Consider the following 27274-nt stretch of genomic DNA (forward strand, 5'->3'; position numbering starts at 1 on the left):
CTTGCACCCCAGCAATGATATATGCCCATCATCACTAAATGGCTGGAAATCGTATCCTAGCAATATCTGAAGGGCACTGTGTTGGCTAACCTTGGGCTATAGAGAGATTGAATTATTGGCTTTTTTTAATATAAAAAAAGCTTCCCCATATTCCAAAGTCAGTTGCAACTCACCAATTCTGTGATCATGGTAGGCCAAAGCGAGGTAAGATGCTGTGGAGACATTCTCAAGAGCAGAACTCGGAAAAAGAGGAACACTTGGGAGTGAAGAGTGGGCACTTGCGGCAGGCGGAGACTTTCTACCAGCCTTTCTGAAACAGAAAAATCAACACAGATTTGGTAGCTCAAAAATCTGCAGCCCAGTTAATGAAAAAGCAACCGATTAATAGTATGAGCTTTAGTTGATTAGTATTTAGGAAAGCTACGCTAAACTCATGCGCACCTAAACCTCCCCTCAATGTAGAATATTAGAAGTGCTGGGGGAAGGAGGGAGAGATGTACCAGTTTTCAAGTAAACAGTTCACAGTGTTTCTAAGAGACAATCATAACAGCCAATGGAATGATCCAGAGGTTAGCAGGATTTTTTTTTGTATGCTTTGTTCTGCTGGCCCCAAATTATGTGCCAATACACAGAGCAGAAGATTTAACTACTGTTTAAATTGGGGGTGGGGAGTCCTTGGCCCTCCACATACTAATAAACTCCAACTCCCATGTGGCCCAGCTAGCATGACTGGTTGGCATGCTTCCGTCTTGAGAGACAATGGGAGTGTGCCTCCAGAGGTGAAGACAAACCACCGCATTAGCAACACTGAAGTGACCTCCCTGGGGTGCAAGCTAATGGTAAGGCATGATGGGAGTTGTAGTCCAACATCTGGAGGACTGCAAGTTCCCCATCCGTGATTAAAGTGGAAACTACGGGAGGTCAATAATAATAGTTAAGCAAAGGACACTTGTATTAACTTTACCCCTCCAAGGGAAATGGTAAAATTCTTATTCACCTTGTATATCTGGAAGGTATTTCTGGTATTGGTCCACTTCACTGCTAAAAATGGCAAAGGCCAGCCTCTTCAGAAGCATAGCACGCTGTTCCAGTTCCACATCCCGATTGGCAAACAGATTGAGCGAACTGCTCTGAGCTACAGCCACACGTGCTAAAGAAGGAATCGTGCAGCAGAGAAGGTGCTTTTAGTGAAGACAGAAGTTCTTGGCTCAGAGACAGGAGTAGTTCAAAACAGGCACAGGACTCCAGGTTGGAAAAGGCTGATTTAAAGTATGTTATTAAAATCGCTAGTCGAGTGCCATAAGTCAGTGCCCAGATTGTATTCTGCACTTTAAACATATATGCCAGGTACCATATACATTACATGGATCCTATTTATGAGTTAATTGCACGGACTGTGTGCATTTCTCTTAAGAAGGCCCATCTAGTCCAGCATCCTGCTTCTCACAGTGGCCAATGAGATGCCCAAGGCAGGACATGAGGGCCACAGCACTCTCCCACTGTTCCCTATATTCATGAGAGCAAGGGTAGGATAGACCTGGTACTAACACTCACACTTCAGCAGTCACTTCAATCAATAAGTCTTGGTGTTCAATACTCTAGAATTTTCTCTGAATATACTTTTAAAAAAGTGATTGTACATTCTTTTTTTAAAAAAGGGATGCAACGCATTCTGAGTTAAGACACACTCTTGTGGGCTACTTGGCAGGTGGATCTTGCATACAAACAACAAAGCCCTAGGTCAAGGCAGAGAAAGCAAGGAAAAATTCAAGATATTAACGTAACGAACATTAAATTTACAAAACAGAAACAAAATTAATTTATCAAAATTACTCCAATAGCAAAGTCAATGAAAAAATATCAATCATGCCTATGCTGTCTTCGCCAAAAAAACAAGCTTTCTTGGCTTAGATTAGTTGTGATTTGGACCATTATGCCAGGCATCCCCAACCTTCGGCCTTCCAGATGTTTTGGACTACAATTCCCATCATCCCCGACCACTGGTCCTGTTAGCTAGGGACCATGGGAGTTGTAGGCCAAAACATCTGGAGGGCCGCAGGTTGGGGATGCCTGCATTATGCAAACACCAGAAGAATCAACCTTTACAACATGATGGCTAATATTATTAAAATGGATTCCACACATGCAAGTGTCTGTGGATCTTGTACACAGAGTTAAAAGCCAGAACTCACTCATCAGGTCTCTGAACGTGGTTTTGTCATGTGTCATCAAATTATCCATGATTGCTCTCCAACTAAAAAAGAATTTAAAATGATATTGTCATTGCAACTAAAAGCATGGCATTTTATTCTGGTTTAAATAAAAAGGGAAAGTGTCAGTTTGACGCCCCTTTCACAATTCTGCTCTGTACGTCAGAATAAGATCCCACAGTATATGAATGGTACAGATCCGTAAGAACCAAGCAGCTGCTTTTGTTGACCAAGGGAGTCTTGGGGTTAGGGGGTGGGGAGAATATAAAGAAAAGAGACAAGAACTTGAGAAGAATGCTGCAGGATCAGGCAAAATAAAATCTAGTGCAATATCCTGTTTTCACAGTGGCCAACCAGATGCCTAGGAAGTTCACAAGAAGGAACTGAGTGCAACAGCACTCTCCCCAGCAACTGAACTGGTATTCTGAGGCATACTGTCTCCAACAATGGTTGCAGAATATAGTCATTGGTAGCCCTTATCAAGCTTGAACCAAGGCTATTTGAGAAGCTCTTTCTGGAATCAGCAACCACACTATCCAAGCTGTGGGTAGATGTGCATCAATCGAGTAGAGGCAGTGGATGTGCAGAACCAACAAATTGTGGGAACTTGGAGAAACAAGCTCTGTAAGAACTGGAGAGAAAATAGCAGAGGAACGAAGTTCAGCTGTACCTTATGCAGAAGGCATCAGGTTTCACCACTAGAATCTGCAGGTGGGGTTGGTGAAAGAGCTGCCTGAAACCCTGTTGTGATGTTGCTATATAGTGTAGACCTTACAGCCAACAGAAGATTATACAAGCAAATGAGAGTATCTAGTCATCTGGAAAGTGCAGACTGCTAGAATTTTGTCAGTATGCTGTCTTAAGGCTGGGGAGCTGATGTGGTGCCTTCTAGACATTGCTGGCCTTAACTCCCATCATCTCTGAACAGCAGCCATGCTGGCTGGAGCCGATGGGAGTTGGAGTCCCAAAACATCTGGAAGGGGCCATATTGACAACAACTGTCTTGGGGAAACAATTCTATTCCCTCTGCCCCCCGGTACTAAAATCAAACAGGAGCAACAAAAAGCCTTACTGATTAACACAGGAAGCATCCATCTGAAAGAAACTGGAATCCATAAAGAGGTCAAAAGCTTCCTTTTTCCACGCTCTCCTCGTGTACTGATAGCCGCTCAGGCTGCTCAACAGCTGAACACACGCTCGGTAGCTGGGCGCGTTATGGGCACTGGAACAAGGAAATAAATCCAATTCAAAAAGATTTCAAGTAAGAAAAACCCTGCACAAAAACAGTCAGAACATATCACCTTTAAATCAATTTAAAATTATTTTTGCTTGGATCCTAACACCAGATCCTGGCCTACAGCTGCCCACTGAATGCCCCGTCCCCTTTAAATGCTCCTCCTGGATGTTAGTAAACCCTCCAGAGCAGACTTTAGCACCGTGCAAGGGGGTGCACCTAAAAGGGAAATTCATTATTAGAAAATCACCACCCTCCTCTGTGCACATGCATAATCACAACCATGATGGTACTACTGATGTGGTTAGTCAACAACTCCCATCAGCAATGTTGGCTGCTGGCCTTGTTGGTTGGGATTGATGGGAACTGGAAGTTGAACGACATCTGGAGGGCTACACTTTCTTTGCCTCCATACTGGATGAAGCATTTAGAGCTTAATTTGTCAGAAACATGCCTTGTTCATTCAAGCATCTCTGTGTCATCTGTAACCTGAGAAGTCCTCCTTCTTCAACAACTAGCCTGAAGCAAAGAGCTGGAAAAACCAAGGCATCTTACACCAGAAAGTTACACTACATAAAGAGCAAGCCTGGTAATGCAAATCTAGGTGGCTGAAGTGCGTTATACCTCTGGCGGAGAGGTCAGCAGAGTCTGTCAGCCACACAGATAAAATTCCTGCCATTGGTAATACACAGCACAGAATGTTTACACTGTGATAGGCTCAGTGTTTTTTTTGTTTGGTGAAGCTTTTGACAGCAACTGACTTGAGTTACTATAATATCAAGGGCTAGTCCTGAACACTATCTGCAAAATACAGAGTTACTGTGCCAAATCAGAATTTAGGCTGCTGAAATGCAAAATGTCTCACAACGTCTCACAAATGCCAACAAGCAGGAAAGGTTGGAGACTACAGATTGCTACTTTTGCTGCTGAACTCTTTCAATAGTCAACATGAGTTCATACAAGTGCACTCAGAAGAGCAGTTGGGTAAGTGGCAAAAAAGACTACTAGGGGAGCAAGGATGCAATCATTGCCAGATAGGACCTTAATCTACTATGAAGGGAAGTGGGGCAGATGAATGGGATAGCAGGAAATATCTGGCGTGTGGGAAAAACCAGCCTTGGGAGTCGTTTCTGCAGAGTAGGGCCATATGTCACTGCAAGTATTAGTGCTTCTTACATATAACTGCTCATTTCAAGACTGCACAGAAGGGCCACATTAAAACAACAGAATCTCAATAGGCAGAGATATAGATGAGCCTTTGGCCACATATACAGCCTTTTCACAAGAGCCAGCAAACAAACCAGAATGTATCTAGTTAACTAACATTAATTATAGTTCCCTGTTTTGTTCAAGCCTGGAAACTATGGCAGGCAGACAGCTTTCGAACACGTCAGGATATTAAGCTATTAAGTTGGCTAAGTATCCTGGCTTGTTCTGAAGCAATTAATCACCATTTCCTTGTTTGGGAAACTCATCCAGAGTACTTTATGGAAACTGTAATGGTAAGTTCACTGAAAGTGTACATCATAGTTAAAATAAGTTGTACATGTAATTGTAGAGGTACCTGTGATTGCGAAGATAAGGCACAACATAGTGCATTATATTTACAAGAAGTGGAATAACTCGCTCTTTTTCATCACTGTAGAAAACCATATCCAAAAGATGAGCCAAGACCTACAAGAGAAGAGAAATATTGAAAATGTCAATTTTCTGCCCTGACAAACCATATAAAATATATAAATACTGTTCTATATATCCTTTCAATGGATGACTGCCCAGTTTCCAGCTATATTCATTATTTTCAAAACATCACAAAGAAAACACTATTTAACAAGTTCTCTTTCAAATATCAACTTATCAAAACTAAATGGTTGTTTAAAAAAATCCACAAATTCCTTAAGTATAGCACCAAAAATATAGATTATTTTTCTTCATTCTCTCAAAAGCAGATAAGAATTGTATACTGACAAATGTGCTGCATTAGCACTGATGCAAATCGGTCCCTAGCAAAGAAATCCTGTCCAAGACTGAGCACATGAACCTGACAGTTTTACGACCAAATCAACTTCTGAGCGTAATGTGTGCTTTTTTGTGGGGGGAGGGGAGCCAACAGCTATATTATCTTTCAGCACAATTTTGTTCCTGCTAAAAGAGAAAAAATATACCCTAAAGCACATGCATGGACAATTCCCTTCTCTACTATTTCCAGAGACATGGGCGTGGATGAAGATTTGTAAGGCAATCCTAACATGTCTTCTCAAAAGTAAGTTCTATTGAACTCAATGGTGCTTACTCCCAGGTAAGTGGGGTTAGGATTGCAATCTTAAGTCATGCTTATAGTCGGCCCATTAAGACCAACGGGGCTTAAATAAGCCACAACAAAATTCAGTCCCACTGATTTGAATGGTAGCTTTGTGCCAGCAAAAGCCCTTCTGTTAGCCTAAGGCGGCACGCCACTTTCACTAATCCCTCCTACGAACTGCAGCCATCTATGCTATATCCCATACTGCTCCAAAAGATCCCTGAAACCTAAGGAGAAGCTTTTGGGAAGCACCAGAACCTGCCCTGGATAGGAGAGATCATTGAAAATCAGGTTCCTTGCCTTTCACTAGCGCAGGTGTGAGGAACCTCAGGTTCAGGGGCCAGGTGTAGCCCACCAGGCTTCTCGCTGCTCAAAAATATGTGCTTTCTTGCACATCTGAATATTCACCAGCTACCAAAATTCCAGAAGTGCAAGTGTGGTGAAATAATGCTCTGTTCTTTTCTGTGTTAACTCTTCTATTTATATGCAAACAAATTATCTTAAAGTCTACTAAAAAGCGGGAAAACTTACTTCTGACAGCAGCGTTAAGGCATGGACACTATAAACGGATGGAGTTATGCTTGAGGTTTCCAAAGCTGGAGACAACATATCTGAACATTATTATTTTTTTTGAGGGGGTGGGGAACAAAAAACAAAGACATGAATCCATGTGTCAATATCTGTCAAGCTGTTTTAAAAGAAGCCACAGGTCTTTAAATATGCAGTACATCAAACAAGTTAGCACAGGGATGCATGCTGCGAGATAAAATCCCACCAGTTTCCCTTTTACCACCTGAAATTTGACTAAATATATCTGCATTCAACTATTGATATTTTTAATGCTGCAAAATCCTGTGATTTTAAGTGGAGCTAAAATCTCAACATGTTCTCTTAATTATTTTCCATAGAATGGATGCTTGTGATTCAATTAAAATAAAGAATCATTATAAAACCAAAGAGAAATACTGTTTACGTACGCTGTGTTCATATGCAACACAGAGCAATCCAAACTCTGTCTGCCAAACATGCAAGTGAGATCCCAAGACGGTCTCAATGCCGTCATGCAATGGCATTGGGGGAATTTATCCTGTTCTCACCCTACCTTCTAATGTGACCACAAGCAGCAGGGCTGCAGATGCAGCCGTGGCCTCCACCGGAGGGCAGAATGGGAGATAAGGTATAATCCTAAACCATAAACAAGGGGCAAGGAACCTTAGCTCAGCAGGCGAAGATCCTAATCTGCACATGCCCTGCAGACCACATTGGACAGGTACGTGGTACAGTCACCTGTCATCATAATCTTTAAAATGCACCCCCAAAAAAATGGTTTCAATAAAAACTGCCTGGAAATGCCATTCCAAGTGATTTTTTTAAAGGGTGGTGACCATTATCCTGGTTGCTGGATTGGACAAACAGATTTAGGACACGGTTTCTTATCTAGCTAGGGATACACAGGTAGAGAGGTTTGCAGCCCTCAGCTAGATGTAAAATGAATTTAAATAGCAGGAGCCTTGCTCTACTGCAGCAGTGGGGCATGGACAAGACGCATGCCTCATTAGGCCCATCAGGCTGTTTTGGAGAAGCCAGGCTCACCTGTCCCTCAGATGATGGACAGATGGTTGTGGCTTGCACAAAACAGCCCTGTTACGGTTATGTTAAAATAAGCCCCTCAGGCCAAAAGTGTTTCCCCATCTCTGCTCTACTGTTATCATCAACAGAAGCAATTTTGGATACTGATTAAATATGCTGGGCGGAAGAAGGGAGGGGGCGGGAAATCACCTTCAACGTCAGACTCCAAATTGTTTCCATCAACCATTATCTTGGGGGATGGTTTAACCTCCAAATTGCGCCTTAGCCACGTAGTCTGTTCCAGGGACGAGCCAGCGATGGCTCCAATGGCATCCACTATTTTGTGGGTTACATCCTGAAAGAGGCAAGGGGAAGAAATGAAGGATGATGAAAAGAGTCTTGTGTATAAAGAGAAGTAGTAATTGCTTTTTCTTGCATGATCAATTTCTGCATGAGGGTGATGGAGAGCATGCCTAAGGCAGTGCCGCAGTGCAAGGGGTTGACCAGTGGTATTCAGAGTGCTCAGTGTTTATACAAAGGTCAATGGTGCAAGGATTAAAAGTGTCAGACCCGCCCCCTCGAGGAAACCTGTGCAATGGGAATATGCAAAAGGATCTTGATGCATTGATTGGGAGAATGAAAAGAGAGACAATGGGAGGGGCCTATCAGATGAGGATAAACAGCCAGCGTGGCAACAGGCAAGCAGGTATCAGATCAGCTCCCCATAAATAGTGACTGGCCAAAGGTAATCCAGAAACAGCTGAGGTGGCCTCATTTGCTGGTTCACTTTAGACAGGAAAACACGGCACATCTAAGCAACACCACCATCAAATTCAAGGGTCACATGTTAAACATGGAACTCACAGCACACATTTCCTAGAAATTAAGTGTACAAAAATCTGACTGAAATCAGAGCATTTTTTTTTACTAGTTCAATAATTAAAGTGATCTCTTTTAAAGAATGTATCCCTTCTAAAGAATTGGGAAGCAACCCAGGTAAAACCCAGCTTCGGTGTACTACACAACAAAGCATTACAATTACAAAGGTGCTTTTTTATTTTAAAAAAGCACATTTGTACTCAGAAGTAACCAAGGACATAAATTTCTTACCTGAAGATCTCGCTGGTCTTTCTTATTATCCAGATTTGGGTTTTTCATTATAAACTCATTTAAAACGCTTTAAAAAAAGAAGAAGTAGTAAACTTTCATATGAAGGCTTGAATAAAACAGATGGACCAAATATTTAAACCAAGGGGACAACAACTGCAGAAATGCAAAGATGCTCAAGACTATCTACATGCAAAGAAGGAGGAGCCTAATTTCCCATGTTGACTGCATCTCTCGTTACATTGGAGGCAACTCCAAAAGGTCATCCAATTTTGGGAAGAGGCTTCTCAGGGGCAGGGGAAGGGAAATTGTTTGAAGAGGAAAGGGAAGCCCTCTGGGAGATCCAGTTACTAAGCAGAAGATCCAGTTACTAAGCAGTTGGGATTTCATTCCGTGTATTTATCCAAATGATAAAACAAGTGACTGTTGATACTTTCTACAGCAATGTATACCAACGCGGTGGTCATCAATGCATTGAAACGAAATATGTGGAGTTACCACCTATTATATCAAATGCATCAAAACAACACGGGGGTTGCATGAGGTTATGGTGATATTATGGACGATGCAAGCTGACACAAGGGTTTAGGTCTGGGATAACAAATTTTGGATTACAGTGGTACCTCGGGTTACATACGCTTCAGGTTACATATGCTTCAGGTTACAGACTCTGCTAACCCAGAAATAGTACCTCGGGTTAAGAACTTTGCTTCAGGATGAGAACAGAAATCGTGCTCCAGCGGCGCAGCGGCAGCAGGAGGCCCCATTAGCTAAAGTGGTGCTTCAGGTTAAGAACGGATCTCCGGAACGAATTAAGTACTTAACCCGAGGTACCACTGTACAACAAAATGATATTTTAGCAGATTCATGCAGATTCATGACACACATCAAAATGGGCAGTGGTGGTCCAAAATGGTGCAAGCTTGGTGTTTTTGAGCCATGTTTCATATTAATAATAATTTTAATCAAAAGACAAGACTAGGTCTGTTAATTCTGATCAGAGCACTCTTATGCCCACATGCTGTTTGATAAAGGTTGTCATCTTCTGGTTCGTAACACATTGTGCATTGGGCTCGCACCACTTTGGATTTCTTTCCCTGTTCTGATGTTGAGAGCGCTTTAAGTACATGTTTATCTCTCACATTCAAATTCATGGGATCTGAACTGAATGAGGCCCCAATAAATTACTGTGGTGCAGTCAAGACTTGCTCATTGTCACCTACGTAAAGCTGTGCTGATGGTTCTTTTTTAGAGCCAGTTACAGGGGTTGGGTTACACATGACATTTGCTGGATTTCAGCCTTGCTTGCGAAGGCCAAGCTACCTCTCCAAATGTGAAGTAGCAACATGTCCCCAAATGCAAGAGATCAACTTCTCTCTTAAAATCATCATGGGTACTCCCTATCACTCATCAAGAATGTTTTAAGGTCTCTGAAAAATGATCTTGGCATTTCTCAGTAGGAAAAACTGATGGTGCTCATGCAGACAAAATAGCTCACCCAAGTATGAGAAATTGTCCCGGAGCTGGAAGGCCAAGTTGTATGGAATCTTTCAGAAGAAGCAATAATGAGGCCCAGCTGTCAACTACGTTGGACACTGGGATTCTGCAAGAAAAAAAAAAAGAGGGGGTCATATGGGTTTCCAAAGGCCATTAGAGTACTTCTTCAGGCTACAGCCTAGTATCAAACAAATGGGATAAACACTGAAAGCTAACACTGGTGTTTTCTCTCAGTGAACGACCCAACAGGTAAGATAAAAGAACTCTAGAGGAAATGGGACACCAGAAAATAATCCTGCAGATTTTCCAACTTGAGAAAGATGTTAATTTCCCAAAAGCTGGAAATGGGTTCCAGCTTCTCTTCTGACACTTTTAACCTGAAGTTCTCAAAACCTGCTTTAAAAAACTGAATGGAACCACTGCACAAAGCATGCCGTCACACAGCAAACATCTCATCTGGTGACACAGGAGAAAAGAAAAGTACCCATAACCACTCACTGTCTTACCTCTGAATGTATGCAAAGAAAAACTGCAACATGCAGACTTCCAATGAAAGGTGCTTCTAGAAAGATTTAGAAGCAAAGTATTAAAAGAGAACGGTTATATTTTTTTTTCAAGGCCACCAAAGTGCATCAAAAGCCAGGAATCAAAATAATAAAGTAAACCTTGCTCAATTTAACAAACAGTGATTGCTTGACAGAGTGCTGCATACAGTCTTTCTTAAGGTTTTTCCCTAATGATATTTCCCTTGGTTTCTAAGCTTAACTGGAGCTTGGAATGCCAGTTGCGGTAATCTATTATAAGGAGAGGTTCCTGGCATTTGAGAACTAAGAGGGAGGTGCAGAATGGGGAAATTTAGAGCCACCAACTTTTTTACTGGATGCTGGAAATAATGTTCCTATCAAAGGGTTGCACCCAGGTATGTTATATTCTGAGTAAACCTGCTGCAATCAATGGGCTTAAGTAAGTCAACTCCATTTATCTCTTAAGTTCAGAATTGCCATCCATTTTCATTTCCAAAATTAAATGAGGTTGTGTCCACAACTATCTAGCGTGAGCTATTACAGTAATCAAAGCAAACTGATTAATTTGGTTACCCATAAAGCAGCAGCAATCCAACACATTTCACCTGTTTTAATTGAATGCATTGGATATGTATGGTATGTTTGTTTGTTTTACAGTCACAAACGCCAGCTTCCTTGGCCTATAAAGCGAGATGAGCGCCACAACCCCAGAGTAGTCTGTGGCTGGACTTATGTATCAGGAGTCCTTTACCTTTAACGTTTGTCAAACACAGCCTAGCCATCGTAACACCAACTTCTTTTGTTGAAAAATGCAAGCTTAAGTTATTTCCATACCTTGTCCTTGGCTATTGCTGGTGGTTGCTTCAAGACTTCTTTCACTGTTTGCATAACAGTCTCAGTTCTCATAACGCTGATAGAACGAACCAGCTCCACTAACAGAAGCTGTTCTTCACCAGCTGTAGGAATAACCTAAAAAGTATTATACATTGCCATTGAGTCCAGCACTGAAGTCCTAACAGTTTCAAAATTACATGGGTCGTATTGTGTGGCCCTGCACAATTTTTCATGTACTCCACCTCCATTTTGCATTAGCTCCATCCATCTCTGGCATGGAGTTCCCAGATAGTTAGCTACAAGAGAAAGTGGCCTTTAGGCTGAAAAATATACCCCTCCCCTCCTCTAGGACATCTGATCAAGGAAACTTACTGGGCTGACTGACAGGCTCGCCACTTGCCTTCCCAGGGATATAAAGCACCTGGCCCCCAAGAACCGCAATCTGGACCTTAATACTTTAACCCATTTGAAAAGAAGATGGGAACTATTTTCAAATGGCTGCATTGCTTAACATACCTTAGTCCTTGAAGTGTTTTTGTGTTGCCTCCTTTCATTCCACACAAATGCAATAGCTGCCATAAAATGAACGCCGTGATTCATTGAGATAGGGCCCAGCAATTCAAGAATCTGCTGCCTCAGGTTCTGAAATTTAAAGATCATCCTCATTTTCAAATTATTCACCCAGAGTATTTTGCTATTGTCCACTGACTGCAAAGATATGGAAATGTAACCTAAATAATTCCTTAAACTTAGTGGGTTTTTGGTTTTTTTAAAGTTGCTTTTGTTCCTCAAACAAAACAATGTATAACATGACAAGCAACATTTAATTAAGAGCACTAGTTGTATCTGTTTTACGGTAAAGCATGTTTTCTTCTTTACTCATGACTTGAATTCTCCCTTTTTGTTTACTGTGTGATCTTACACAGTCATTCCACTGGAGGCTGCGTGTGGCTGGTGGTTGCCAGATATGCTCCTTGTTTGTTAAGTATTTTAAAAAGTGAAATCACACTACTTGAAACATTTCTTTTGCCTGTTATAAACTGTTCCTGTCTTTCACAATCTGTGTCAGTTTTTCCATCAATTCAACTGTCCAGGTTTGTCGGTACCATTCAGAGAAATCGTTGTCACCTAAATCTATCTTCAAGCTATAGTCAAACATGCTGCTTAATTTAAGTAAGTTCTTCTTTTCTTTAAATCATTTTTATAAGTAAGTTCTTATTTGTAACACTTTGGATAACAATGGATAATAATACCATCCTGAGATCTAAGTTTAGCATCGGATCCATGACAAGTCTCATTTCATATATTCATTTATACAGAATTCCTATATCTTCTCATGTGACCACAACATATGAAAGTAAGTACCTGAAAACTTAATATATGTTACAATCATCTAGAAACTGAAAGAACTACAGATGAATATCTGGTAGGGCAATGCCCTGCCTATGAACCAACAGAAAATAGGTTGCCTACATATGATACAAAAATACACTCTTGGATTATTTTCTGTAGGAACAGCTAAGCAGTATGAATTTTTCGAGGGAAGTTAGTGCTGGTTTGTTTGAAGTGTTAACAAATGCAAGTGTTAACAAAAAAGAGAGTAATGGGCTAGATCATGGGTAGGCAAACTAAGGTCTGGGGGCCAGAACCGGCCTAATCGCCTTCTAAATCGGAATCAGCATGTTTTTACATGAGTAGAATGTGTGCTTTTATTTAAAATGCATCTCTTTGTTATTTGTGGGGCATAGGAATTCGTTCACCGCCCCCCCCCCCAAAATATAGTCTGCCCCCCCCACAAGGTCTGAGGGACAGTGGACCAGCCCCCTGCTAAAAAGGTTTGCTGACCTCTGGGCTAGATCTTTCATGATGAAATGCTGTTAACAAATAAAGAATTTGTTGCTTCATTTGTAGCTTCTATCATAACAGCCATGGTTTTCCCAGTAGTGACGTACGGAAGTGAGAGCTGGACCATAAAGAAGGCTGATCGCCAAAGAATTGATGCTTTTGAATTATGGTGCTGGAGGAGACTCTTGAGAGTCCCATGGACTGCAAGAAGATCAAACGTATCCATTCTTAAGGAAATCAGCCCTGAGTGCTCACTGGAAGGACAGATCCTGAAGCTGAGGCTCCAAAACTTTGGCCACCTCATGAGAAGAGAAGACTCCCTGGAAAAGACCCTGATGTTGAGAAAGATTGAGGGCACAAGGAGAAGGGGACGTCAGAAGATGAGATGGTTGGACAGTGTTCTCGAAGCTACAAACATCAGTTTCACCAAACTGCGGGAGGCAGTGGAAGACAGGAGTGCCTGGTGTGCTCTGGTCCATGGGGTCACGAAGAGTCAGACTTGACTAAGCAACAACAACAAATCATAACAGAATTCCCCACAACTTATTCAATTCCCGAATAAATATTATCATTGGAGAATGTAAGTGCTGGTGATGATATAAAATGAAATGGGGCTTGCAAGGGATACATTCCCACTGCAAACAGAAATAGAATAAAATTTGTGGATGTTTGGTATCAGTGGCTAAGGCTGGATATGGGGGAATTTTAAGAGGAACTTGGAATCAGAGTTTGCCCTCTGTTAACCTACAGGGTTGCTGGTGGTTCTTCAGGTTCTGTGCTGGTGATTTACTAAACACTTTGTAGGTTACATTCAAACACACACAACTCAATCTAGTCTGACAAAGTCATACACACAGTACGCAGACACACACAGCACCATTCATGTTCTTCTGACCTTTGTTGATCCAAGATTAATGGTGGTAATAGATGCAGCAGCTGCAGCAGCTGTTTTCTCTGAAGAGTCCGCCTGGTGCAGGATGCTCCACAGAAGAGTCACAGATGACATGATCATGTGAAGGATAGACAAGATCCCACTGCGTGCTTCTAGCATATGCTTTTGGTCTACAGTCACCAGAAGCTGGTACCAACAAAGAAGAGCAAAATATATCAATTACTCTCAGTGATACAGGAAAGGGCCTACCTCCTCCACGCATGTACAATTCTGCCTTTTCTCACTTTGGGTCTCTCCTCTCCCTCTTAGTGTGCACTGAGTCGAAGGCTTAGAACTTTAAAATATAGGCTTAACACTAATAGTTTCCTATGCTTCATGGCAGTGGGTATACTAGGGCTGACCCTATCATTAAGCATCAAAAAGGGGTAGTAAATTGTCATTCATTTAATTTATTATTATAGTGTTTTTATTTCCAGGGATGGAGAGATGCTTGTGTCACTTTCAGCCTCAGGTGCCAAAATAACTTGACAACCATGGGTACTATATTCCTCGTCCTCAGGTCGGTGCCATGTCCTGCTCTACATCAAGAAGCAAATGTCTTGGGCTGGCCCTAAGGGCTGTACCCAGAATTAGCACTGCTGTTAAACCAACCCAATGCACATGAGTTGTAAGGAAACCATGCAATGTGCAGACTTACTGGGTGCCACTACAGAACACAGCAAATTATGGGCTCCTAAACTGTTCTCATAAGCAAAGGATCTATAGAAGGGTTTCCTAAACTTAGGTTTCCAGTTGGTTTTGGACTACAACTCCCATCATCCCTAGCTAGCAGGACCAGTGGTCAGGAATGATAGGAACTGCAGTCCAAAAACAGCTGGAGACCCAGGTTTGGGAAACCCTGATCTAGAGGCATAGTCAATTCAATAATGGTTTCCTCCCTCTCAAATGACAAAAATAAATGTTACAGTTAAAACACATGCATAGACAAAGACAGGGTCAAATCCTTGAACATGCTTACCTGATGATACTGTGCAGTTGGATCCAGCAAGCAATAGTGAATAACAGTTGTAATGCCTTCCAGCAGAGTGAGCATCATATCTGGTGGAGTAACTGATGCCATCCAAAGGGGCCTAAAACACAACATTGAATTTGTTGCAATTTTGAAGGGATCAAATTAAACATTTAAAAAAAATGGCCAAGAGAAAGAGAGACACATGCCTGCTGCTGGATAATCCTGTTTCGTATCTGTACTGCTGAATCAGGTTGTCCAGGTTCCGGCAAAGCTGGAGGGTCACAGAAACCACCACTCTTTGGAGCACCTTCCCCATGTAAGGCAGGGAAGCAGTAATGAGTCCTATCCACTGGGGATGCATCTTACAGGCACAGTGCTGGTGCAACGCTCTTATCACGGCACAGAGAAACATGCCTTGGGAGGTGATTGGCTGAGAGTGCAAATACTGAAGGGAAGTCATTGGCTGCTGGGGGTTGATGTGCTCCAAGTCCGTCACGACAAAGTCAAAGCCTGCCTCGTTCTCCTCGGGCACAGTCATCACTCTGTGCTCCAGGACAATGAGCCGCTGGAGGACTTTCAAGAGCTGCGACTGCAGGGTGCTGCCGTTGTCAAGCTCGTCCTCGGAGAAATTGATGAGGCTGTCTTCAGAGTAGCCTTCCTCAATGGCCACCATATTTTTCCCAGCGACCTTCTCGCTGTGCCACTTCTGGGCACTGAAGATGGAGGAGAGTAAACAGTGCAGAACCACTTTCTGCACCTTGCATTTGGACAGCATGTCTGAGATGAAGCTGGGAAAGCCCTTCGTGGAACTCTCCACCACTTTGGACAGCTCGGCGAAGAGAAGGGTCAAAATCTCAATGCTCATCATCTGCATGTTGCGGTTCCCTATCAGGTCTTGCGGGGAGACTTTCACGTGGGTTGGATAGTGGCTCCGCATGTAGTACAAGCACAGAGAAATGAGGATCTCTATGTACATGGAGCTACGGAAATTATGGTTCGAGTCCACTGGGATATGGCTGTAGAAGTCTTTGCCCATAACCGATATGCGATGTCTGGCCAAAAGATTCTGAAGTAAGGACAGCTGTGGGGTATAGGCATTGTTGACGCTGGTGGTGGAGATGGCATTCACAAAAGCGGAAGGGTTTGTTTTCAAGATGGCTTTAATGGCAGAGAAAGCATAGAGAGTCCTTGAGGAGTCATACACCTGAAGGTACAACAGCACATGCTGGTATAAAGGATGGATATTAAAGTGGGGCGACTTTCGCATTCCTGGTGACCCTGCGTCACTCTCGATTTCCGAGATCTCTCCCTCTCCGCAGCTGTACCAATTTTCCAAGTCGAGGCCATCGGTGAAGAAAACACTGGTTTGTTTAAGCTTCTCGGCTTGCGCTTTCTTCTTCTCGTCGTCTTTCTTCTTGGCTATTTTGACTTTGGGCTTTGCTCCCGGCTGCTTACCGGACTCTTTCACAATGGTTTCTTTCTCCGATGTTTTTTCAGGGAATTTCCCTTTAAAGCTGAACTGGATGCTGCTGTGACTTCTCTGCCTAGACTTGGTTTCTGCTGGCGCGGAAATCGGGTCACAGAGACTCTGCTCGCTTACTGAGATGCAAGGAGAGGAATTGTTTCTGGAGATTTCGTTGGAAATGCTGTCCAGTCCCGTCTCGGTCGAGGCAGATAGCAATTGAGAACTGTCATTGCTAAGCAAACTGCTCTGGCTGTCTTGAATGTTTGGGTCTCCAGTTTTAGCAGCCTCTTCGGAGGGATCCAAAGCATTTAGCTTAGTGGAGGCATCTTCTGAATACAGGTAATGCTTACCTGGTTCGATATCTTCTCCAAGCCCGCTGACAACCTTGCATATCAAGTCAGTGACCACCTGCTGGACAATTTCATCTGGCGAATCTCCTCTCAAATGCTGAGAACTGTCTGTTGCCATCAGGCTTTCAGCTTCTGCCTCGAAGCTTAGGTTATCCCCAGCAGATGACTGGGAACAGCCAGAGTCTGAACTCTGCATTATTTCTATCTGATGGTCGGGAAGATCAAAATCAGATGCAACCATAGGAAGAGTTTCACTGCTGGTACTCAGTAGGGAGATCCTGTCACTTAATGGGTTGACTGTAAGACTGAAATTCTCCATTTCATCCATGGCAAGTTGCTTCTCGTTGTTCTCTTTAGCAGTAATGTCTTGTTCCTGACTTACCGGCATGTGGGCAAATGCTTAAAAGAAAAAGGGAATTCAGATGTGATGTTTTTCTACAGACACTGAACAATTAGTTCCCTAAATCACATAACATTCCTTCCTTGCTAAAGCAGCTTTACAGACGGATCGTTTACAAGTTAATATACAAGAGTACTATTCAGAGGCTGTATAAATTACATTTAGGTAGCAATCCCTCAGTTAAATCTAAATGCTCTGTAGATGGGTTTACAGACCCAACGGAGCTCTGGATCAGGGCCCACCTGTGTTGCAAATATGAGCAATTACTAACAGGAGTACAAAAAGCACTCAATGAATATTTTAATAAATGTTCTAAATCTGCAACGCAAAGCATTTGACCTCTGATTAAATGTTGCTGTTGGACTTTGACATCTGTAATTAATCAAAAACTCAGAAGATAATGTATGGGGGGAATATACAGACAATGTGCTTGGTTTATGGTTTAATTAGGTTCTCATCTGGCATGTCAAGAATTACATATTAAGTTAGAGAATAAATTACATTGTGCAGTAGTGCATTGTGGATGAGTAACAAACAGAAAACAATCCATACCAGAATTAATTTTTAAAGGGTTGGTTTAGTAAAACACAGAAATTATAACCTGATGACCAGATCTATCATAAATGTAACTGAATAACTTCCCAGTTCATAACATATATACTTGGACTAAATTCCTCTTGATAAACAAGCTTATCAATAATCCATTAATTCTAAAAATAAGTTAAGACTCTTAGACTAGATGACAGTCCACAAAATAGGAAAGAATTAATGTTTAGAGAAGACAGTATCTGCTTTGGCTTGTAGTATTATTACCATTATTGGCGAGTCCCTTCTAAACCAATACAGTGGTACTTCGGGTTAAGTACTTGCCGTAAATTTCGCTCCATAACACGCAGATTTTTCCTCCTAGAAAGTAAGGGGAAATGTCTGTGCGTGTTATGGAGCGAATGCCTACAGATGGCGGGGGAATCTGCTGCAGTTGTGAGCAGTCCGTGGCTCGCTTTGAAACAGCAAAGCGGGTGTAAGCGGCTCCTGTCAGCGAGCCGAGCTGGGGAGGAGGGAGAGAAGCAGAGCGGGGTTGGCTGCTTTAAAACAACCCAGTCCTCTATGTTCCTCTCTCCTCCCCACTGAGCTGCTAAGTAGCAGCAAAGCTTTTCAGCCAGCCTAGCCGGGAGGAGGGAGAGAAGCAGAGCGGGGTTGGCTGCTTTAAAACAACCCCGTGCTCTCTGTCCCTGCCTGCAGTTTTTTGCTGTCCGATTTTGGATTAGCCACTGTAGGGGCTGTGTGTGTGTGTGCTTGAGCTATCGTTCTCCTCCTCCTGCTTCCCGTTCACTCTCCCTGCGCCCCTGCGCTCTCCCTCCGACTTTAGAATTGACACTGTGTGTGTCTGTGTGTGAGAGAGGGCTCCTTCTCCTTCTCTTGCTTCCCGTTCACTCTCCCTGCGCCCCTGCGACTTTAGAATCGACACTCTGTGCGTCTGTGTGAGGGCTCCTTCTCCTTCTCTTGCTTCCCGTTCACTCTCCCTGTGCCCCTGCGCTCTCCCTGCGCTCTCCCTGCGCCCCTGCGACTTTAGAATCGACACTCTGTGTGTCTCTCTGTGTGTGAGGGCTCCTTCTCCTTCTCTTGCTTCCCGTTCACTCCCCCAGCGCCCCTGCGACTTCCAGCGCTCTGCGACTTTAGGGCCAGTTCTCTCTCTGCGTGTGCGTGTGTTTTGACCTCACTGCGCTTGTTGGGGGAGAGTGTTGGTCGCAATTTTTCTTGATTTGTCTCAGAGTGGTTACTATCATGGTTTCCTTGCTGGGGAGGGAGCAACGCAGAGCCTGCTTGTTCTAAAGGAGCAAAGCCGGAGAGGAGCCTCTCCTGCATTATTAGCAGCATCCTTCTCCACACCCCCCACGCGTGCTCCTTGTCCCTTGAGTTCTTTTCCTTCCCTCCCCACTTAAAACGTGGTTACAAAGCACGGATCCACATGGATCCTCAGGATTTTTGCACTAGGTCACCCCAAATTCACCATCAGATCACATAGCATATCCATGGCTACAGCCTGCACCAAAAAACACACGCACCCACTGTTTCATGGGGCCGCAATGGCGCAAAAATGTGGTTATAAAGCATGGATCCACATGGATCCTCAGGATTTTTGCATTAGGCTACCCCAAACTCACCGTCAGATCACATGTCTGTGGCCACAGCATGAACCACAAAAATCGTACATCCACTGTTTCGTTTAGAATATTCTTTTCTTGTTTTCCTCCTCTAAAAACTACGTGCGTGTTATGGTCAGGTGCGTGTTATAGAGCGAAAAATATGGTAATTCGTTCCGGAGGTCCATTCTTAACCTGAAACTGTTCTTAACCTGAAGCACCACTTTAGCTAATGGGGCCTCCTGCTGCCACTGCGCCACCAGAGCACAATTTCTGTTCTCATCCTGAAGCAAAGTTCTTAACCTGAGGTACTATTTCTGGGTTAGCGGAGTCTGTAACCTGAAGCGTCTGTAACCTGAAGGATCTGTAACCCAAGGTACCACTGTATGATGTCTAAATTGAGATGCTTCAAGAAAATGGTATCAGGACAGAATACTACCAGAGCACTCCTTTCATACCATTCTAGACTCCACGCCATCCTCTCCGGGATCAGTAATGGCATGGACAGCATTGGCCCAGCTACTAATTCATGGATATATTCCATTTGTGATATGACCCCACATGGAAGTGCAGGCAACCCCCGATTTGCTTGGGGGTTGCATTCTGGGTCATCGCACGAGACGGCGGAGCGTATGTATGCCCGCCCTGCTCTAGGTCCGACCATGCTGTGCATGCCTTGAACGTGCACAAAATGGTCATTGTCTGTATGATGGAGTATTGTAAAGGCATATTAGTAAGGCAGATATGTGAAATTAGGGTTTTTAAACACAGTACTTACAATCACCACAGTTAAATTTCTGCATAAAATTATTTTCATTTTCATCCTCAGGATAACAAGATGGTTTATTCCAGTAGCATTCAGCCTGCACTCTCTGGACAGAAATGCGCTGAGTTTTTGGGTGGAGAAGCAACAGAAGCAAAGGTTCAAGGACTCTTGCAATGTCGTGACGTTGGAGCACTTGATTTAACCAGGCCTGACCGACTGACCAGGTAGAACCATCCAAACTGTTAAGGCTGTCCAGCATGATAAACAAGGACCTGAGGATGGGGGAAAAAATCCAAATAAAAACCACAATGGTTGTAACTATGGGCATCAGCCTGTAGTTTCTTCAGTTGGGGAAACCTGGCTGAACAACTTGACAGACACTTCATCTACTGCATAATGGGAGGACTCTGCAAAGGTGTAAGAGATGGGCTATCTTTCCATTTGGAATTGGGAGGGGGGCTGCCTTCTAGGTCAGAAAGTGACATGGCTCTTCCTGGGTAGAGACAATTAAACTCTGAATATCTTTGAATCCAACCAACCTGTCAAATGAGCGACCATACGATGAGGACTTGTTAATATGGAGGTCTCTGGTGAGGTGCCATAGCACTGCAAACTTGGCATGAGCTTCTGTCCTGATTTTCTGCAGAACAGACAGACAGATAACATGGTTAAACAATTCACTGGAGGAAGTATGGAGGGAAGTGGCAATCTAAATCAGAGCCAAGTCGGAACACATGGAAACGGTATAATCAAGTGATTGCTGAGGTTAAATCATAAATGAAATCACAAGCTAGCTTTTGGTTCACAATTTTCCTTTTTGTACCTTTCCCTCAGTATAGTATCAGAATAGGAAAGCAGAAATAAGAGGGCAGAGCAGTATGAAGCTTGTTATTTATTTAGTGCCATCCAAGAAGCTGGACTAAAGACAGTACCTGAACAAAACTAGAGGAAGAGCAAGCCTGGTTGCAAAGAACCACACTGGAAAGGAGGAGCTATTTTATTTTTATTGTTATTATTTTTAATTAAGACACTACTGTTAGGAAGGAAGGTTGCCTGCATAAGAATTGCACTGTTCCTCACCAACACCACCGTGAGGCTCCCATGTCTTGCATTTTACCTGCATAATCTGCAATGATAATATAGGATTCTAAAATAGTTTCACTGCCTCAATTCCCAAATTTAGCACACCTCAAAAGAACATAATACAAGTGAGCCAGTATTTACCTTGTCTCTGTGGGTCAACTGCTGACTGATAACATCCTCGCAAATGCTAGATGACGGAACTAGATTGTGCAACTGGAAAAAAAGCTCCACACTCTTCTGGTGATGTTGAGGAGTTCCATCACCCAGCTGGTCCCATAGTGTTAATGCCACATGCTTTGGAAAGGAACACAGGAGAAATACACACAGACACAGTTATAGCTGTCTTATCAGAGTGAACAGCTGGGGGAGATGCCTCGGTGTAGCCCAGCTGATGTAGAAAAACACTGAGATCCAAATGTGATGTAGGTGCTCCTCTACAATGGGAAGGCACTTCCGCTTTTACAAGGTTTCCCCCGATTTCTGCCAAGTCTATCCTCTTGCTTCCATCCCCCAACACATCCTATATTCTTCCACAGGGTCCTCTACCCCTCAAAAGTGGCTTTTCAGGGGATTGCGGAGGGAGATTAGCATGAAAAAGCCTCACTGTTCAAGCAGAGTTCCACCCATGATTTTTTGGGTCCAAGCCTTTATAAGGCCCAGAAAGAAATTTCTGTAAAATGCAATAACAACATCTGTTTTAGCAGCAGTTTCATTGCAAACCGCATAGTACCACAGCAGCAGCAAAGCCCCGTGTGCTGGGTTTCTCAAGCGCCCCATAACTAGCTGGCTGTCAAGACACTGGGAAAGTGCTGTGCAGTGGACTTTGACAGGGGTGGGGTGCTGTTGCGCTCATGTCCTGCTGGCAGGCTTCCAAAGGGCCACTGTGAGAACAGGATGCTGGACGAAATGGACCATTGGCCTGATTCAGAAGGCTGTTCTTATGCTCTTATCAGGATTGTAGGTAAAATGCTTAACAAGTAGTGTAGTGAGTAATGAGCTTCAGAGCAATGTATTAAATTTCATTTAATCCAAAGCAGTGATAACAGTCTCGTAAGGTGCAAAGTTTGGGTGCAGTACTTAGAAATTAAGTACCTCTGAAGTTCAGAAGTGGGTCACCAGGTGGACAGAACTGCTGTGCTAGTTTCCCAGTAGGCAGATCACTGCTGGAAGGTGGAAGGGTGAGGTATTAGGGAGGTCAGTGTGGTGCTAACACATTGGCAGGAGCACCAGACTGCCTCGCTGGTGCATTTGCACCATGCCACCCTCCCTGCTGCCTCACGAATATGCAACAACAACCCACCTGCTGGGATGCTAGCATAGTAGCTGTGCCCCACTTGACAAGCTTCTGCATAAGTCCTGCCAAAAATCAATAGAATTTAAGGACATAACCTTGTCTAGATACAATAAATAAAAAAAAAAGAATTCAAAGTTTCTGAACAAGCCAACTTCAAACCATAGGTTATGAAGCTGGCTTACTTTCCCAGCTAGAACTTGCTTTATACCATCACCTAACAACTTATCAGGCTTTGTAGAAAGTGAAAATAAATGCTGCAGAGGTTCTTCTGCCTGGCACATTTTTATCATTACAGAAGCTGTATGACTGTTTTACTGTACCTTGAAAAAATCTGTCTTTTCAGCCATGTATCGGAGGTTGCCTTGAGTGAGAGGAGGTCTGATCACAACAGCCACTCTTCCTTGGTTTGGACTCAGAGGCTGTGGCGCGTCCACACTATTCAGATTTTCTCCAGTGACAACAGCAACGGACTGAGTCAATCCCACTAAGTCCATTATTAAAGAAATAGTGACACCTTGGATGCTGAAATCACTGGCTTGTCTGCAAGCACCCATAAGAGTCTGGAGCCACAAGGGGGGCTGCTCTTCTTCACAATCTGAAAGGAAATGGCTTCTATTAAAAAAAAGCAGTTCCTCTTATATTGGAAAATTATATTTATTCCCACCCACCACCCCTCCATCTTGCATATCTACTGTACCACCATCAGCTACTTCAAATAGGTTAAACTCTAATGGGAAAAGTAGAATGGGCGGGGGGAAAAGACTTTGCAGAAATGTATCACAGTTTACTTTGCATGTCTAGCTGGGCTTTTGATGGTCTATCTTCAAACAGCAGACCAGCCCTGTGCTACCCCAGACAGGTAGGCTGCTTTTTGAAAATCAGTGTTCAAAAGCAGTTTCAGATGTAGTATGGAGAGGCTGCTTTTTGATATTTTAATTTTTAAAAATCCTGATGCGTATATGCAGTAAACACTTAGGCATACTGAAATGGATCACGGCCCCCATCTAAATTTGTAATGGATCTCAAGGGATCATGACAAGCAACCATATCACACAGATAATGTTGAACAGGAGGAATGAGAGATTAATTGCCGTCTAAAAATGATAAAAGGAATGAAGGGAAGCAGTACCGTATTTTTCGCACCATAGGGCGCACCGGACCATAGGGCGCACCCAGTTTTTTTGGGGGGGAAATAAAGGGGGAAAAATTATTTCCCCCCCAGGCGCGGGGCTGGGGCGGGGGAAGCTTGAGCTTCCCCCGACCCCAGCCCCCAAACAGGCAGCTCTCTGCAAGCCGTGGGAGCACTCCCGCTGCTTGCGGAGAGGTCCGCGAAGCCTGGGCGCGCTGAGCTCAGCACGCGCAGGCTTCAACATGCAGGCAAGTCTCCGCAAGCAGCAGAAGCCCAGCGCTGGGCTCCCGCTGCTTGCGGAGAGGTGTGCGAAGCTTGGAGAGCGTGAGGGGTCCGTGCACACCGACCCCTCTCACTCTCCAGGCTTCAGCGAAAGCCTGCATTCGCACCATAGGATGCACACACATTTCCCCTTCATTTTTGGAGGGGAAAAAGTGCGTCCTATGGTGCGAAAAATACGGTAATACAAATATGGTCCCCATCCTAGAACTAAGATGTACGCCTGATTTGCACACATGGGGTTGTATCCAACTAAGTAATACTCAAGTAGACTGACTGAATCAGAAGACATGACTTGTTTAAGTCCATTGATTTCAATGGGTTTATTGTGTGCAACGCATGGACTGTTCCATTTATTTCAATGGAGATATCAGATCTGAACGTGCCTGCTGATCTGCAGACTCCACTGAAAGCAGAGGTTGAAGGTTCATGGGCGCATCAGAATTCCCAAGCTTAAATGAATTAATTGCCCTCCAACCATGAATTAGCTGCTTTCCACAATCATCCCTTCTATTCCTGCTTCTTTATCTATATGCAACATATATATAGGTCCTTAGGCATGACAACTATAATCTGTGCTAAAAAACCCCCAAAACACCTGACATGAAACTGAACAACAAAAAGGTGGCAAGATATAGTAGGAATAGCCAATGTCACATCCTCCAGATTTTGCTGGGCTACAACTCCCATCAACCTCAGCCAGCAAGGTCAATGGTTGGGGGTGATGGGAGTTGTAGTCCAACAACATCTGGAGGGAGTAGAATAATAAACCAAAACTCTAATAGTTGGGTAGTTAAGCACCTATGAAAGATGGAGTAGCAACTGCACACCATCCGTGTCACTGGAATGGAGCTACTTTAATGATATGGCTATTATTTCAACTACGTAAACCTCAGGTTGGCTGTGGGGGTGTGTCAGTAACCTCACACGGATTGTACAAAAGTGCTTCACAGTGGGCCCCTTGGGATGAGGTCTTGGGGAACAGAAGCTCAGAACCTTACACTACACATGAAGAAGGTTCTCAGGCTCAACCCCCAACATCTCTAGCTAATAGGACCAGGAGGTGGGAAAGGCCCAGCTACACCTGAGACCCTGCAGAGCCAGTGCCAGTGTGAGCAGACAGCACAGGGATTGATTGACAAATAATCTGACCTGGGGTAAGGCAGTTTCAATGCTTCCATATGAGACTTTGGATTTCAGAAAACAAAGCTTCAGAAGCCCCAGAGGAAATGAATGCCTGTTCTTTGAGACTAACTGACACAGAATACTACTACTGGCCCCACAACCTTCTTTTGAAAGATGAGATACTTTGTATGCATCAACAAAGCTGTGAAGTTTTCATATATATTAGGTACTCAATAGAGGAGCTTATTAACTGCAAGCAACCATATCACACACCAGATGTGAAGTGTGAATAACCTACACCAAAAATACACTGGAAGTGCATCAATTTACATCTGATGTATCCCAATGTCAAACATACATACTGATAGGAATTAAGCAGGATTGGTTTCCAAGTCTGAAGCAAATCCATTCCAACAATTACCCAAATCAAAACCCAGTATACCTCCCATCAAGCCCTTTTTTTACTAGGAAACATTTCTTTAAAAAATAATAATAATAAAGAACAGGAGAACTGGGTTTGTGCACAACGAGAGAAAGAGAAACAAAAGGTAGTCAAAACCGGTTTTACAAAAAGTGAAAGATCAAACCTGAAAGGAAGTTTTAATGGGGAGGAGATTAAAATGTAGGAAATTACTCACCAATATCTGTCTGCTCAGCATGTATTTCTGATGTGTGGTTTCCCTCTGCAATGTAAACTGGAAAACTTGAGCACTCAAGGAAGAGCTGACATGCAGCAATGAAGGCAGAGAGGTATTCTTTTGGCGATGTCTTCTTAGTGGTCCTTTTCCCTTTAGCTGCATCCCCTTGTGACTCTCTGGTACACTGTGCAGCCTCTCCTTTCCCCCTGACGAGGTCCTCCTGAAGCTCAGCTGCTAAAGGCCGAGACAAGGAGTTGCTTGGAATGATGTACAGGTTGATAAATCTGGTTAAAAACTGCTGGACATACTCCAAACAGCACTGCATTGCAGTCTTCTGAACTGTTGTTGTCTTCCCACTTCGAGATCCTGTCCCCTGGGCCATCTTGGAAGACGGCTGAACAATTGTTTCCTCAGAACCCAGAGTGGAGACTGTCTCAGTCTCTGAAGAAGTGCTGCCTATAATGGGGAGGCCAGTTGTTCCAGACCCCCCACTCAGCATCCTGTCAATGTCATCAGTCGTATCTGCCTGATACTGCACAAACTCGGTAAAGCCACTTTCGGAGGACCGGCTGCTTGGAGGATTTTCACCATCTTCAAACACATCGTTTGGGTTCTCTGCGGAAACTGGTGGCATCTAATTGAGACAAGAGTAAGGAAGGAGCAAGAGCTGAATAAAATCAGAGGTGGAAAGCAAACCGTGTCATTTTGTGTGTTAGCAAATGTTGTTCTCTCATTTTCACCAGCTGCACATCTCACTGCTTTTGTCGTTTGTTTATAGTTTAAGAGCAGGTGAGTTCAGAAAACCAGTCTCCGCAACACACAGTGATTTTTTGCCACCACCACTTAAGGGATCCTCACTGAATTTGATGGGATTCCATACAGGTGGCAGGCGGGCCTCTCTGGGAGAGTTTCCTACAGCCAAGGTGCCACCACCGAGAAGGCCCCATTCCTAGTAACGACTTGTCTCACTTCACTTGGCAGGTGCACACAGAGCAGAGCCTCTGATCTTATGGATCAGGTCTTTTACACTTCCGGGGAAACAAACAAACAAAAATATGCATGCATATTCCTAACTTCTTAAGCCTTTCTGTGTTCCTGGTGCACATGGCACACGAAGCTATCTTTTTTCTAATATAAAGCCCGCAAGGTGCATATATAGCAGCCAGTCCATTCTTGAAGTAGGCCACAGGTTTTAAAACAACAGAATGGGAGCTAAGCTTATAGCAACCGTTTCAAAAGTTGGAGCTGTTTATTTTTAAAAACGAAACGAGAAGAGTATTTTCTGGATTACCTTTCTTTCTTCCCATTCTTTGACGATGCTGTGCCTACTCGGAAACTGCAAGGCACCGTCAGTACCAGCGGACAACAGCGGAGGCTGAACTTTGCTAAGAATCTTTGAGCAGAGTTTCAAGGAATCTGCTAGCTCAGACAAGTGCAAAGTCTGCAGGTGGCTCGTCAAGGCAGAGATCATCCTGAGTAGCAGCTGAGGCAGATGTTCCGTTTGTATTTCAATATAGGTCTCCTAGCAACAAAATACAGTTAGAACTGGTATCAGTGGCTTCTGTAATTTATCCT

At 43.5% G+C, this 27274-nt stretch overlaps 1 protein-coding gene across 6 annotated transcripts in view; it reads right to left on the reverse strand.

Moving 5' to 3' along the window:
* The window catches only part of DOP1A (DOP1 leucine zipper like protein A), a 65367-nt gene that overhangs the window by 3381 nt on the left and 34712 nt on the right, over window positions 1-27274 (reverse strand). For all 6 annotated transcript variants that reach the window (XM_079970280.1, XM_079970279.1, XM_079970281.1 and 3 more), the window contains 21 exons: window positions 26991-27221; window positions 25700-26333; window positions 22849-23123; window positions 21376-21528; window positions 20691-20791; window positions 20164-20423; window positions 15233-17240; window positions 15033-15144; window positions 14018-14200; window positions 11794-11919; window positions 11278-11412; window positions 10426-10481; window positions 9921-10025; window positions 8426-8492; window positions 7526-7670; window positions 6278-6357; window positions 5009-5118; window positions 3283-3432; window positions 2193-2254; window positions 998-1150; window positions 174-310 (listed from right to left, as the gene is read on the reverse strand). In XM_079970280.1, the coding sequence (XP_079826406.1) occupies window positions 174-310; window positions 998-1150; window positions 2193-2254; window positions 3283-3432; window positions 5009-5118; window positions 6278-6357; window positions 7526-7670; window positions 8426-8492; window positions 9921-10025; window positions 10426-10481; window positions 11278-11412; window positions 11794-11919; window positions 14018-14200; window positions 15033-15144; window positions 15233-17240; window positions 20164-20423; window positions 20691-20791; window positions 21376-21528; window positions 22849-23123; window positions 25700-26333; window positions 26991-27221 (5283 nt within the window). The remainder of the gene's footprint in view (window positions 1-173; window positions 311-997; window positions 1151-2192; window positions 2255-3282; window positions 3433-5008; window positions 5119-6277; window positions 6358-7525; window positions 7671-8425; window positions 8493-9920; window positions 10026-10425; window positions 10482-11277; window positions 11413-11793; window positions 11920-14017; window positions 14201-15032; window positions 15145-15232; window positions 17241-20163; window positions 20424-20690; window positions 20792-21375; window positions 21529-22848; window positions 23124-25699; window positions 26334-26990; window positions 27222-27274) is intronic.

The sequence above is a fragment of the Podarcis cretensis genome, assembly GCF_951804945.1.
Source record: "Podarcis cretensis genome assembly, chromosome: 3".
Taxonomy (NCBI): domain Eukaryota; kingdom Metazoa; phylum Chordata; class Lepidosauria; order Squamata; family Lacertidae; genus Podarcis; species Podarcis cretensis.